At 36.4% G+C, this 16365-nt stretch overlaps 1 protein-coding gene across 1 annotated transcript in view; it reads right to left on the bottom strand.

The window, feature by feature from the left end:
• The window catches only part of KIF6 (kinesin family member 6), a 383680-nt gene that overhangs the window by 253421 nt on the left and 113894 nt on the right, over nucleotides 1–16365 (bottom strand). Inside the window, exon 6 of the mRNA XM_060021290.1 lies at nucleotides 14303–14432. Coding sequence (XP_059877273.1) covers nucleotides 14303–14432 — 130 coding nt within the window. The remainder of the gene's footprint in view (nucleotides 1–14302; nucleotides 14433–16365) is intronic.

The raw sequence follows: 16365 nt of genomic DNA, 5'->3' as shown, positions 1-16365 counted from the left end.
AACTGGAATCTGAGCAATCCAAATCTAGCGTTGCCAATAAATAGCACACGAAGTGATAAACCATATTTGCTCCAGCCTTTTACCCATGCTATGGAATTTCTTTGGGAAACACACACACTTGTTTATTTGATGACTGCATTTGATTAGTTTTTATCCCAACATTACTATCTGTTGAGATAATTCTGAATTTTGACTGTTTTGCAATTTTGCGCTGTCAACGAATGAAACTATCCTGTATCTCCTCACCCAAACAATTTTGTAAGACATGGAGTAGGGCAGAACAATAGTATTCCATGAAGACACCCGTACTTTCTTCTCCACTAGGTAATAATTATGGGTATTTTCTAATTGGCTTCAATCCAAGTACTTTCATATACTCTCAATTTCTCTTTATATCTCCCAAGGATATTTTGAGAGACTTTATTAAATAACTTGATTCACTTGACCTATGAATTTTTATAACCCTATCAGAAAAGTGAATGAAATTAGTTTAAAGTGAATCATTTAACAATCATTTTTCAGATTCTTTTTTAGGATTTGTATCAAAAATATTAACCTGTCATCTTCCAAATGTTTTCTTTTTTTGCAGAGTTGAGAATAAATGACTTTCTTTTATAGAGTAAAAGTCTAAAACCCAGGCTCACTGGGTCCCTTACAGATTCATCATATTGGTAATCTGTGGTCAAGGAAAGTTAGTTTTCCTCTTTCTCATCTCTAGCCCAGCAAAAGCTGACTTCTCACTGAAGGCCTATCTGAAAGGTTACCTCCTCTACAAAGGCTCTCCACTTCCCACCTCCTCCCACCTAGACTCTGAGCTCCTTGGGGGCAGGGACGGTGTCTCACACATCATTGTAACCCTAGCATAACATTACACAATAGTGTTCAAAAATGTTTGTTAAATCGTTGACTCTTGCTCATTTCTAGTTTTCTGAAATCTCTATGGCATGCTTCATAATTTCTAAAAATTGCCAAATAATTCAGAGACTATAACTGCAAACTCTTTAAATCCATGCAATATAAGTTGAGTCTAAAAATTAGAATTATTTGTACAGCAAGATTGACTCCAATCTCTACACTTATCTTGGGCTTCAATTACCCTTTGTGCCTGACTCCAGGGCTCTTATTACCCACTACACTGTACATCTTCAACTGCCTTTTCTCTTGCCTGGAATGTCCTCTTGATGGTCAAGTATTGGCCAGTATGTCTTATGGGAAAAGTATGCCCTTCTCCTCCTCCCAAAATAAGCCTACTCAAAATTCATTTATCTTCATGAATTCCCTTGGACTATTCCCAATTGGCATTAACTACTGTGTTCAGAAAGGCCATTTAAACATTTGTGCATAGAGTAGAAGATAATTAATATCCAAACTCTGGAAAAATCCATTGTTCCAAATGGATTTTTAAATGTCTATCATTTAAAAAATTGTGACAATTGTAATGGACAGTTTACAGCAGAGGGTAGTGAGGGATGACGGTGGAATCTACCAGGCTACAACTGAGTGTTTGGTGGTCAGCCCATTACTTGCAGTGTAAAGAGTGGTGCAGATTATAAAAGGTGCTTCAAAAATGACCTTATCAGTCAATGGTGGCTTCAAACTGTCTATCTAAAAGGGGCTTGGAGTAGCAATGTACCTGTGGAGTGGTACTTGAAGCTGCTTTTGCAGCTTTACATAACATAGCATTAAATCGAGGAAACACCACATGTCCGTATTGAAGGCTAAAGCTCCTTCTCCACCAGCCCTTCAAGCCACTTAGTGGCACTGGCTGGGCTACCACCCTAAGAAGCTCTTTCACTGAACAAGAATCATTTTCTGCAGAGCAGGAGATACTCCTAGGCTGAAAGAGAAATTTGAAAAGAAATGGTATAGCAACAAGAATTGGGTAACAGTGATAAGCATTTACAAAAGCCTGTTTATTCATCTTTCCTGTTGGAATCTGCAGATGTACAACTACTAATCCTGATGCTCTATGATTTTGTTACGCATATTCCTGTTGGTAGATCAACAAAAATTTTCACTTTTTTCATTATTTCTTCATGATTTGTGGGTGTGTGGCCATTTTCAAGATTGAAAATTTTAATTTAAGGGCAAAAATTGATATGTGAATTATGATTTTTGTGTTTATATAATACACTTTTTTTTTTGTAACAATTTTTCTACTTTTAGTTAATCTCATGTTTTCAATCACTTCAAGAATTATTACAGGGCTTCCCTGGTGGCGCAGTGGTTGAGAGTCCGCCTGCCGATGCAGGGGACACGGGTTCGTGCCCCGGTCCGGGCAGATCCCACATGCCGCGGAGCGGCTAGGCCCGTAAGCCATGGCCGGTAAGCCTGCGTGTCCAGAGCCTGTGCTCCACAACGGGAGAGGCCAAAACAGTGAGAGGCCCGCGTACCGCAAAAAAAAACAAAACAAAAAATGATTACAAATAGTTAATAAATACAGTCTTCAATGAGTCAAGTAATTTCTTTATATTACATATTAAGATTTCCTAGGATCCTTTGAATACTTTCTTTTTCTTGTCATATCTTATAGCTTATATTCCACTCTTATGTACCAAAATCTTTCTTTCTTCAATCAGGTCTCTATTTTGCAGTGAAATAGCTCAACAAGAGTTTCCCCTAATTTAGAATAGGTCAGGTGAAGAAAATTCTCTCTTAGGTTGAACAGGAGTATATAATACACATGCTTGAGACTTTTTAAAGCAAACCATCTTAGAACAGCAGCAGACACAGAATCCAGAATTCAGCTTTCACTCCAATTCTCCTTGTTTGATAACACTTTCTAACCAGATATCCTAATTGATCTGTTCCTTTGATCATTTGCTCTAACTCAATTGAAGACTGAAAATACTAGCCTCCATGTGTTTCCCAGACTAATATCTGAGCCTTTTAGGTTAAAATTCACCCTTAACTGAGGATTATCTAACCCTCCCCCAACTGGTTAAATGATTTCTTATCTAATTCCTCCCAGGGCAAATGGGTTGGTTAGGAGGCCCACCACACACTTGTTGTACTCTAACTCAGCCTGGAAAAGTGAGGCCTGACCAAATTAGTGGTTTAGCATGTGACCCTATAAACACCTGTCTTGATCTTTTCTGAAGTTGTTTCAGAACATACTGCTTAGCAGCAAAATATCCCCAATTTGATAGCCCTCTATGGGAATTAATAACCCTAAACTGCTCATTTTCCTTTCTGATTTTTCTTTTTATAAGATACCTGGCTTTTAGAAAAGTAATCAAACTCATTTTCCCTACTTGCAAGATTTCTAGGTCCAGGGTATTATCAAAGCAACTGTGTAAAAGAGAAAAACAGACCAGGCACACCAATTTTTTTTTAAATTTAAAAGTAAGCTTTGGAGCAATCTGAAACATATGATAAGAATGTTTTAGCAATTGTGATTCACCTTTCTGATAAGAATAGCCTATTTTGTTTTATTATATATCCCTTCTAACAAGTCTGGAATCAATTTGATGGATTTTTGATTTTCATGTCTTCAAAGATCTGTTAGCTGACTTCAAAATTTTAGGGAAATTGAATGCCAGAATTAGTGATGGCTCTTCTTCTGTTGGATGTCAATATTTAGAAGATTGCTTCCCTACGGGTCATTTCTCCAAAATTTGGCAAATCAAATACATTAATATAAAAATATAAGTACGCTGAAGTCAGCACACATGGCAAATTGAGGAAGAATTTTACCTACATGTTTAATTAGAGCTATGTTCAATTATCATCCTTGTTTAATATCCTTGAACTGGGTATCATCATATCAACACCAGGACAAAGGTTTGTTCTCTAACAATGGAAAATATATCATCCCAAATGCTCCCCCACCTTTTATTTACTTGACTGAAAGAGGAATCATAGCTAAATTTGGTCCTCAATGGCATTCTTGTTGTCTAGCATATACATTTTTCATCTTTTAAATTAAGATTAACATTTTTTCTCTCTTCTCTTCCTCTTAAAATTCAGTCGGGCTCAACAATTTCCAAGTCTGACCATACACATAACTGGAAAAAATGATATTATGGGGCTAAAAAGTCTAATGATCTTCTCAAGAATTTATAGCAGTTCATTTAAACTGTCTTTAGGGAAAACATTTTTCTATACATACTGTATACCTCGAGATTATAAGTAAACTGAAAATACCTGTTACTATCCTGTGTATAGACAACTAGAAACAGGTAGTGATAACACACAAAGCAGAACTCAGATATACATTTGAGTAAGTTTATTCTTATGAAAGAAGTTTATCCTGTCAAATTGATTGTGGTAGCGCTCAATGCAATGTTTGAGTTCAGACATCGAGGTCTGTATCGGACACAGATTTGAGGACAATGTCACTCACAGTACAGATGCTGAAGGAAGAACTCTAGAAGCATAGATGTCTGGTGATTACATACATTATTTCACTCCATTTTATAGTCCAATGATATTTTTTCCACATTTTGAAGATTCCACAGTTCTCTCTATGGCTATGAAGATCTCTTGCTGTTAGAATTGGCAAGAATCCAAGTGGCAAGCCCAAAACGTGATCAAATTACTTGTTGAAGGTTTTGGGCAGCTGATAAGAGCCCTGTCTCCTCCCTCCTAGTTTGAAACCAATACAAGGACTAATGCAAAAGTCAGCCTGCCAAAAAAATGAAAGTATCTATCGACAAGAAATGCTAGAAGAATAGCTTCTTCTTAACATTGACTTCTTATAGCCCAAACTGACTTCCTGCCATTTCCCTCATGTGTATTCCTGATTGAAGATAAGCCAAAAGCAATCTATCTGAATTATTAACCCTATTTCTTATAGAAATGGTTTTACTCAGGGGCTAATCTATGCCTCTTTGCCCTCTGATCGATTCCTTCCCTTTCCCCTACTTTGCTCTACATCACAGAGATGCAGAGTCCTAAAGGCAGCATTTCCCCAAGACCCCTTTTAGCTGGCATCCAGCTGGAAAGTCAGGGAAGGGGAGAGATACTCTGGCTTTTCCCTTCCTCATGCCTTCCACTCTCCTGCCAATGCCTCCTACCCGCTGAGACCTGCCTATAGATTGTCATAGCTTCCTGTTGTTGGTCATCTCTACGAGTTGTATTACCATCCCCTGTTTGGCTTCTCAGATTCTTCCGTCATCCACGAAACAAAACTATCTGCACTGATTTCTCCTGTTTTAAATACAGAGTAGTTTGTTTTCCTTGTTAGATCCTGACTGATACACTCAATTAAATACACAGCAATTTAACATAAAGCTCTCAGATGTTATACAAGACTGACAGAAGTATAAAGTCTTTGTATTTCTTTCAAAGTTACAGGCAAGACACTGCCCATTTTGCCACACAAGACCCTTTAAACAAGTATGGATACAATCTGCCTGCAATTCAATACCCGTAAATTTGCTCTCTGAACAATGAAAACTATATAACCAAAAATGTCAAAATGATGCCCTTGTTTTTACTTGTCTGCCTGAAGAATCATAGCTAAATTTTGTCCTTAATGGCAATAATTAACTCACTCCAGTTGTCTATCATATCCATCTATCTTCTTTTAAATCAAGTTTACCTTCAAATTTTTCTTTTCCTCTTTGACATTTTTTTGGGTCCAGGTTTATATGTGTTTTAATATTGTAAGTTGCTTCAAACCCATTTGGAAAATAGATGATATATATAATACTAACATAAACATTGTTTTCTTACTAAAAAAGCCATGCTATATTTGAATTTTATGAAGAATAATGAGTTAGTATTTTGTAAAAATGATGCACATTTATCAAGATAGATCAAGTTATATTATGGTAGCAAATGAACAAACAGCACCATAATCTCACAGGCTTAAAAATCACAAAGGTTTCTTTCTTGCTCACGTTATTTCTCCAGTGTTGTTAAATGGTGGCTCTGCTCCACATACTTGACACCAGCAAAGCTGATGGGGGTGCTGCCATCTTCTAAGACCACCTCCACAACATAAAGCTTCAGGGTTTGCCACAAAAGGGAAGGAGATTAAGGAGAACTTTATGCTAGTTCTCAAAGGCTTCGAAACAAAAGTAACATGCTACTTTCACTCAGATTGCACTGGATACAGCAAGTGAACTCCCTTAACTTCAAGGAAGCATGTGCTAGAAGGAATAAACAGAAGTTTTGGTAAGTGCTGGTAATCCCTACCACACTTTTCATTTTAAAAATCCAAACAACACAAAAAGGAGCAAAGATGAAAGTGAAAATCTCCCCAAAATAACAATGTTAATGTTTGATAAAAATTGTATTTAGATACCTTTAATATAGAAGAACATATAGAAGTACTTTACCAAAACAAAAGCATACTACACATATTCTATATATTCTAATATATATTCTATATATTCTAAGAATATATTATTCTTAATTGAAAATGACTAAATTAAATTTTATTTGAATTTAATAGAAAAATAAATAAAACTGAAGGGATTGGTGAGCTTCAGATAAATGTTTTTTCATAGTAAGAGATGTATATCTTTTCTCTAAAAGTATCTCTTTAGAATTAAGGAAAACTCATGGAATTAAAGGACTTGGGTCATCATGATTTTAACTACATGGTTGACATTTAGACAGTATCTACTTTCTTGCTTTGAAATATAAGGAAATTAGCTCACTTATAACACCACCCCTCCTCTACTTTCTAACTCCAAATTTGTGTTATATCTATTATTATTTATATTTTCAAGGTTTATAATATTTACTTACACAGTTGTTTAGTTTTATGTCTACATTTAAATAAATTCAATGTTTCTCACCAGTCCTTTTGTAATGCTTCTGGGTTCTCACATTCGTTAATTTGATTTATCTCCTAGTTGGTTAGCCTTGATTGTCAAGCAATTTTTAAAAACGATCCCTCGGTTCATTTTCTTCCAGGATTCACACATGCTTAAAAATACTTGTCTGATGTTTTTGTTTTTAAAGGAAAACTTGAAAATTTGGCTGGGTATAAAATTATTGGGACACAATATCCTTGCTTCAGAACTTGTTCCACTGTCTTCTGGCACTGAATATTGCTAAGGAAAAGTCCAAGAGCAAACTTTTTTTAATCTTCACTCAGAGTTGGCTTGCATTTTTCAGACTGGATGTCCATAAGCTTCTTTATTTAGCTTTGGAAATTAGTAACTTCAATAGATTTTATCTTGGAGTTGAGCTTTTTCCATTTTTTCTTAGACACAGCATGGCCTTTTCATCTGCAGATTCAAGTAATGCCAGATTTCAGGAAACTTCTCTCTCTCTCTCTCTCTCTCTCTCTCACTCTCTATCCATGTTTTTTCTGTTCCCCTCACTCTTCTTCAGGATTTCTAATTATTCAAGATTGGTTTCTCCTTTGGCTCTCTTTCTAGGTATCATTTTCTCTCATTATTTTAAATATCCTTAGTTATTTTTCAGCCACATTTCCTCCTCTTCTTCTTCCTTGTCTTCCTTCTCCTCCTCCTTTTCTCCTTCCTTCTCTTTCATTTATTAATGGCACTTTCATCACTATAATGGCTTTCTTCTTCTCTTTCATTTCTGAGTTCTTCAAGCTTGCTTTTATTTTCTTGTCTTGTAATCTTTTCTTTGAAACTTTCTATATTTTTAAGCTATTTTTAAAAACAAATATTGCTTTTAGGTAACATATTTAAGATTCTGAAGTATACTGCCTTGCTTCCTAATGTAAGGAGTCTTCAAATGTATGTTGCTTTTCCCTCCACACTCCATATACATGGAAAGATCTTTAGTATTTTCCTTTTGATAATTTTATCTTTGAGCATGTGCATCTTTTTCCTAGAGAGTAGTCTGGGAGATGGGTAAGGGAATATTCAAATTCAGTTTGTGTCCTGAGTACCTTTACTCTGCACATATTTCATTCTTAGCTTTAAGAGCACATACTTTCCTCAAATTTTTGCACTAAAAGGTCTGGGATGGCAAAACCCCTTAAGTCACAAACTCCCTGAATCCCACTCACCAAAGGCCATCTTTCTTGGCCATAAGCCTAGACCACTGACCATAAAAATGGCCTGTCTTTAAGGTTTCTTCTTTAGACTCACCTTCTATAGTGTAGAATGAATATCTAAATAATATTGCCCTATCGTACTTGTCTGTTTTCTTAGATCTCACCACCCTAACCAGAAGATCATTGGATTTGCATTTAAGAATTGTGACACTTTCTTTAAGGAGAAACTGTATCCTGCCTGAGGTTGGAGGATATATGTGTTGGCTCTCAGCAACCTCCCTCACCGTAATTCAAATTTCACAGTATTTGGCAGATTTCCTCACGGTTTGAGGTTATGGCTATTTCCTTATTTCACTGAAGATGGCTTTTTCCCTTCTATTTTTCACTTTTTGTTGTTGTTGGTGGTGAATTTCAGTAACAGGGAGTAGAGTAAAAATTACTTTCTTCTGCTATTTAATCAGAAATCAGAATTTTAAAGGTCAGAAGAAACTCAGGAGTTAAATTTTTACAGCCAAGAAGATTGTGTTTCTCTAATTATGTATATGGAGTGAGTACGTTTTAATATTCTATTAATGGCTGCACCGTACCACTTCATTTATTTTAATAAACGTTTTAGACTTGAAACTTATGGTTCATGCAATACCACTAATCAGGTTAGATGACAGCAGAATGCAAACTATATTATAAGACAGAATCACTAGTTAAGAAAGACTGTGTATTTCTCATATATAAAATATAAAAAAGAGGGAGAAAAATGCTTGGGATATATTAAGTGCTCAACATTTAAGTTCCCTTCTTTCTATACCTACTAATATATATACAGTAGATAAGAAAATTTAGAATTGTCAACACATCTTTTGCTAAGGCTTCTAGCTGCCTATTGGGACCTAATGATAAAAGATGTTATTCTCATTATAATAAGAGCAGTGTGAAATGGATTTTCCCTGTTAAATATTTTGCTCTTCTCAGGCTCACAAATCTTGGTGTATACTTGCTAATTATATATAACTAATATATCTTTCCAACAAAAATCTGTGAGGATGTGTTATTTAGTGTCTCTCTAATGGTGTGATGGAATATGATTCTGGAACACTAATTGCAACCCAAATCCTCTTGTTTCCCACACACACTACACAAGGAGATCGAGGCTTAGAGAGCTGTTAACAAACACAATCACACAGTCAAGCTGCTCTTTCCTTCCCGTGCTGTCCTCGTGTTATTAGACAACGTGTCCAGCGACAGCTGTTTCAGTAACTGTACAAACCTACTCACTCCACTCACAGCCTGTCTCCCAATTGTCTTTGCACTTCTACAAGGTCACACAACTCACTCCAAAAGTTTGACAGAGTGCAAAGTCTGAGAGCTTACAAAACGCATCAGCACAACTCAGATACATTTAGTATGTTTTTTATTTCAAGCAAAGAATTAGGCAGAAAGACCTCTAATAGTTCCTGGGAAAATAATTTACAAATCCTGTAAATGTTGTTGGGAGGATGGTTATTTAGAAAGTGATGTCTTCCAAAAGGTCTGAAGCACCACAAATTAAATTTTAAAATGCCAAAGTCATCTGTGATGCATTCTGTACTCACCAAGAGGCACAGTGTACCATAAAATCACCCCCAATTCTGGGTTTGAGATTGCAGGTCTTTTCTCCTGAAATCACCAGGTCTTCTGCTCCACATTAATTCGACAAAAAAATATTTTTAATTAATGACTGACCAACTATGTAGTTGCCAGATGCTGAGAGAATAGAGTTGAACAGGACTACAGTCTTGTCTTTCAATAGTTGCTAGCTGAGAATTGTAGGGTCTTTCCAGATGTTATACTATATATAGCATATTAGCGCTCCTGAATTCATCAAGGTCAAGAGCAACACCAGATACCAATCATACAAGAAATTACATCCAAGGTTATTTGGACACTGTATTAGTTTTCTAGTACAACAAACTAGGTGGCTTAAACAATAGAAATTTATTATCTTACAGTTCTGAAGGCTAGAAGTCTCACATGGAGGTGTTGGCAGGGTTGGTTATTCCTTCTGAGGGTTATAAGGGAAGGATCTGTTCCAGGCCTCTCTCCTTGGCTTGTAGATGACTGTTTTCATGTTCACATGGCACACTCTCTCTATATGAGTCTGTCTTCAAATTTTCCCGTTTTATAAGGTTACCAGTCATATTGGATTAGGGCCCAACCTAATGACCACATTTTAACTTGATCACCTCGGTAAAGACCCCATCTCTCAATAAGATCACTCTGAGGTACTAGAGGTTAGGGCTTCAACACAGGAATTTGACAGGGTGAGACAATTTAACCTACAACAGACACTACTTTGAAGTTTTGGTAGAAAGGACCCTGAACACTATTCTCTTCTCCAAATTGGCTTGTAAAAGAAGGCCATATTAGTCTAATTACTCACTGTGAGCAACATTATGACTCCCTAAAATGAATAGTTAAATGGCACTTTTATCAGTGGAGATTGCTCCTAGAGGGAGCACCTGATTTTGTTAATTCAGTACAGCTTCTGTCAAGATCCAGGTGAAATCCCTATGCTCCAGAAACCTCCGATAAAATCCACTCCAACCTGATGATGACCATCCCCTTCCATGTCCCAGGCCAAAATAGGAACAACGGGGTAGATGCAACTGGGCATCAGATTTCAATTCAAAATAAAACACTTTCTAATAAGTAGAATTATTCATCAGTGAGCTATTGCACTTCTAAGCATGGCATCCAAAGGAGAAACCGTAAAATAAAAAGATTGACTATGTTAAAAAAAAGAAATGAAAACTAAAAGAAAATTTATAAAATGGTGGAAAATGTTTGCTAAATATATGACAAAGACAAAAGTTATCTTTATTCATTCACTCAACAATTATTTACTGAGCTCCTACTATATATCAGTCTTTGTTTCTAGGTGCAGCAGATGTGAACAAGACCAAGTGCCAGCCCTCATGGAGTCAACAAATCAACCAGACCTACCCTGACACTCCAAGAGAAGAACAAGTAGAGCACATAAACAAAGACAGAAATGCAAATGGCAAATAAAGATATAAAATAATTTGGTAATCAAAAATGCAAGTTAAAACAAATTTTTTTTTTGCCTACCAAATTGGAAGAACTTTCAAATCCTGTGATGTTGGTGAGGGTACAGAATATGGACCTGATCACATACTTCTCTGGGAGTGGGTTTCAACCAGCTTCTTAATGGTAAAACACAAACTGCCCCCAAATTTAGACTGAGCACATTTAAAATGCTAAAATGCATATTCCTGGGCTCCACGGCAGATTCTGAATCTATCCATCAGATATGGGATCCAGGAAACTGTGTCTTTTGACTACCATGGGGTATCCTAATACAAGTTATCCTTGGGCCATACCTGGGGACAGAGTGCTCTAGACCGTGGTCAGGGCTGAACAAACAGTTCCAGCAATGGGACTGTGCAGGGCCTAACAATCAAATGCAGAATATCTTGTTCAATTAGATGTAACTAATTGAGAGCAACATTTCAATGATAAGACAAAAAGGTACCAAGTTATACTTGCTACTGGTGGGCTTGGACACTGGGTCACACACAGTTCAGCTATCACAATATTTATTCTCTCTGGTACAGCAAATCAACTTTTGAAAAAATTTACCCTAAGGACATAATCACATTTTATTCAAAACATTGGTAGGATTACAGAAATTATTTAAGAGTGAGTTCTAAAAATAAGAAGAGGCTAAAGCTATTTTTAATAACTTTTCCTTAAAATGCTAGCTGTAAGTAGAGAACTTAAAAGGGAAGAGCTCTCCACTTTAGGTCCCCATATTTAGACTTTGTTTTGCAAATGTTTTCTGGTTACCATGCCAACTTCTGGATTTCTCTATGTAAATGGGAAATTGGGAACCTCGCCTTTTAAAAAAAATGATTAGTGTGTTCTTTTTATCCTGGTAAGCTCATTCTGTGCTGACAAATTATATTCTGACAGCTTGGTTGTAATCTAAAACATGCCTCTCTGGAGACTGAATAATAAAGTATTTCCAGGGATTGACAGTTACTCTTCATTTATATTTTTATGTATTTGCTTTCAATGAATTCAAGAGATAAACTGAAGTGCTACATACTTGCTATATTTTTTAAATAATTCAGAAATGTATCCTCACTTGAAAAATCTGACATGTCAATTTGATTATTGAACTTGTGAACTGTGGTGTAAGGAAAGAACATAAGCTTCTGAAAGGGTCGGACTTGGAGCTGAACACTGGCTCTGCCACCTACTAGTTGTGTGACCTTGGGCAAGTAGTCTAACTCTTTGAGCCTTAGCTTCCATCTATAAAATAAGAATCAGAAACAATATATACATATATAAAGCATCTACAACAACGCCAACTCTATTGAGCAGGTTCTTGATATAACATGGTAGCTATTACCAAAGACAAAAATAAAAGCCAAGCACAGAAACATCCAAAACCTATTAGATTTGGTTTAAAAGAAATCAGGCTTCACACAGGAAAAAAGTGAATACATTTTTAAAGTAATGCATAACCAACATTGTTAGAATTGGACTTCTTCATGTTTCAGCTATTTATACTATTGTTAAACACTCAACAGTAAATAATAGGAAAAGACTTTTGGAACTTTGTAAGGTGACAGGACATGATAGATAAGCTTGTGCAAAGGAAGCTTAAGGTCCTCAAGACTTTACAATAGTCTGAAAAGATGCAGTTGGCTAAAGTTAAGGCGTAACTTTAAAATAGCAAATGGCCAAGATTTTTAGCTAATAGAGGTCATAGTGAACCAGGGCCAGGAGCCCTCCCTGACCCATTAAAGATGAGGGGACGTAATTGTGAGGATGAGGCCTGGAGTCCTCTAGGGATGCGTCACCTCAGGAAGAAGGTCAGCAGTGAGGCAGGGACAAGCTTCCCCGTGTTTTCCAGCAGCATTAATGGATCTACCTTTTTCATATTCCATTGGTGGGCAGGACCCATCTCTAGTCTGTCCCGCTCCGTTTGCTGTTTATTAAACTGTGTATGGAGGAGGATTTTTAGTGGGGCATGTTAAATTTTTCATTATTACACTCCCTAATTCTTAATCTGCCTTTATTCCTTTCTCTTCAATTATTGTGAGAAGAGCAACACGGATGATCGCATGGACAAAATGTTGAAGCAATACACAAATGCAAAACATTGTAAACAAAAGAAGATATTCTGAAATTAAAAACTATGTACCGCTCTCTTTAAATAAAAATAATAAGTTAAGCGTCCTCAAATCCATATTATATGTGGCACCTAAGCTCAACTTATTTAAGTTAGTCTATTGAAGAGTACTGATGCAGACCTAGTAAAACAACAACAACAAAACTAAGGTCCCAACACAATAACAGATGTCAACACCATGCTTTCACTACCTGACTTTTCTTTCCATTTATCTATCTTGTATTTAAGGTGGTGCATCCCAGAGGGTGAAAATGGGGCAGAAAAGAAGTCACTTGAGGGAGACTTTCTCAGACTACTTCTCCTCCCAGCTTACTGTCCTCACCTATTGTTTGTCATCAGAGACAAGGCAGAACACAGAACCCGGGGAGTGTGGTTTAAAAAGGAAAGTGCCCGTGATCACAGTAAGCTGTTCACTTGGGGAACTGTTCCCACATCACCACCACCACTACCGAGACCACTTAATTCCTTTCACTGCAGTGTCGCTGGATGAGACCTTTGTGACCCTCCATCTCCAATCAGTAACTGGTTGAGGTTAGGGCCCAAGACTGAGTTGGCTCCAGAATCCTGGCTCCAGAATATGGTTCCCAGGTAAAATATAGGTGCTCAGTTAGGTTTGAATGTCAGATTAGCAACAAATAGTTTTTAGTATAAGTATATCCCCAATATCGCGCTGAGACATACTTATACTACATACCATGGCAGTGTTCCTGGATCTGCCAACAATAGCTGCAAATGCATAGAGCACTTTCTATGTTCCATGCATTATTCTAAATTCTTTACAAATATTAATTCACTAAATACATGAAAATACATGGATAGGTAAACATATGCCAATACATGGATGACTGGCGGTTAGGAAGAATGAACCATGTATTTTAAGTTTCAAAACTTATGCAAAAATTCCTATAATTAAGACTTTTGATGAGTTGTCACTGACTAGCTGCAAATCAATTTGTAGAAAATTTAAAAATATAAAACTAAAAAAGACTAGATTTTTGTCCCTGCTCATTAACTAGCTGGAAGACCTTGGGAAAATCTTCTCAATTCTCTGGATCTAGGTTTCCTTCTCCTAACATGAAATTGGGATGAAATTATTTTTAAAGTCATTGCTGCCCCTAAAATTCTATTATATCTTATAATGTGCAAAAAACAGCTTGCAGAGAAATGCTTATTACCTCTGCAATCATTCTGTTGGTGTCTCCTAAGAAAAGCAGATTCAGAGCTTCTTCCTCTGTGGTTGCCTGATGAAGAGACAAGTTTTTCAGGTGGATATTCTGATCAGGGTCCTCCAATACTGTCACTTTCCTAGGGAAATGGGAAGCAACAACACAAGGCACTTTGAGAATGAAAAGAACTTCAAGTCTTTCTTACAGGTTTCTTTTTTAAAAGCTGTATGCACGATGTCTTGAATTTATAAAATCCAATAGTACACAAGACACCAGACAGTACTGGATTAGCATCAAACACTGACATTCCCTTGACAGTACTACCAAATAGCTTTGGGGCTGAAAAGTATATTACAAGCTCCTGATTTAAAGCCATCTGTCTTGGTAATCATCAGAACCCCAAAGCAACTTAAAATACATATTCTTATTGAATTAAAAATGCAAATAGTTAACCTTCTACCTATATCAGGAAACTTGGCTATACAGTATTTTTCTATGTCATAATTCAGTTTCTTACATAGGTAATGCACAAATTTTTCTCCTTCTAATTTTTCCCTTTTGTTCAATTTCATACCATTTTCAATTTACATGACATTTCAAACTGGTTAGCTCATCAATTTAAACATGATGAAAATTGAGGCATCTGTTATCCCTCTAGGAGTTGTTCCCTTGTCTAGTTTTCTTATCAAGGTGAATTAAAAATAATCAAGAAGTCTTGTAATAAAATTTTAGTTCGTAATTATTATTTTTATGTCCATCAGATGTGTTTCTTGACTTTTTTTCATTTACAACATCACTTTTCCTTCCACTGAATCCTTACAGTAAGAGCCTTAGGTCTGGAATTACATTCATCTATTACAACTGCCTCAGTGGGCATCCTGGTGCCAACACCACTTCCTCCCAGGTGAATTCTAACCCTGTTTTGAGAGTTGGCTTGTCAGTACTCTCCTTAGAGTCCTCTTAGGATTTTCTGCAAATGAACACAATTTGGCTAAACTCCTCACAGTCTTGCTTCAAATGCCTACAGATTCAAGCAATAAAGTTACTAAAGAGAGTTCCCTTGCGCCTCTTGAGTTTTGCTTTCTTGATTTTCTTAAAAATTGTTGAAGAAAGGAAATCTGTAATTCACAAGTGTTGCAAGTGTACCTCCAGATATCTGCACTTGCTTACAGCATTTGGAACTGATGATAATAGATAAAGGTTGGCATCGTTTAGCACTATTTCTCCCTTCAAAGTACAACTAGCAAGTGGACATGTGTCACTTGCCTATTGACAAAAATACATTTATAAAACCTTAAAAATGAAGATTTTGCAAAGACCATAATTTTTCAGTCTTCCATTTTGTAAGGAGGTTATCTGGACTTTCATATGTAATTTGTGGGCACTTAAAATACTAACTGCAGGAAGAAAATGTAGCTCTACCAGCACCTCTGTGACCAATATGTCACTAATAATCTAGCCTGTTGCCAAGTTTTGGACTCCTTTTTGTCTCCTTCAACAATACCACCTAAGATGGAAAAAGATCTCTTCCCTAAATGAAAACAAGTATATTTTATTTATTTTTCAACAAGACTCATAAGTGAGCTTATTAAAAATGCTTGAGTTAAAAAATGCTTAGAAAACATTAAGGCATTTTTAACTGAAATAGATGAATTGTGCTCCATTTTTAGGAACCCCCTTTATTCCTTAAGCTTTGCTTCCACCCTGATCCTTCTGATATGCTCGAGAAGGTTTGCCTAAATTCAATCCCTAAGGACACAGAAGTTAGAATTCTTCCTAAATCCACAGATTCTAGGTCTTAAAGGTAAAAAGAAGTTAAGTAATATTGGAAGGAAGATGAAAGCATGAAATAAGTGATGAGACAGTATATTAGAAGTGAGAAAAGAAGAGAGTTCTGTCTGTTTCAACAGGAGGAAGAAAACAAATTCTCCAACTCTGAGGCAAAGTCACCTGTGGTACATGTTGCAAGACCAAGTCTGATACAAAACCAACCTGTGCAAGTTCAGAAAAGGGAGAGGTGGGGGAGCAGGAAACAATTCAAAGACGAGGATGCTCACGCTCACTGGGCACCA

This window comes from Delphinus delphis, chromosome 10, assembly GCF_949987515.2.
Source record: "Delphinus delphis chromosome 10, mDelDel1.2, whole genome shotgun sequence".
Lineage (NCBI taxonomy): Eukaryota > Metazoa > Chordata > Mammalia > Artiodactyla > Delphinidae > Delphinus > Delphinus delphis.
Note: the sequence above shows the minus strand (reverse complement) of the source record. Positions and strands in the feature narration are given on the sequence as shown.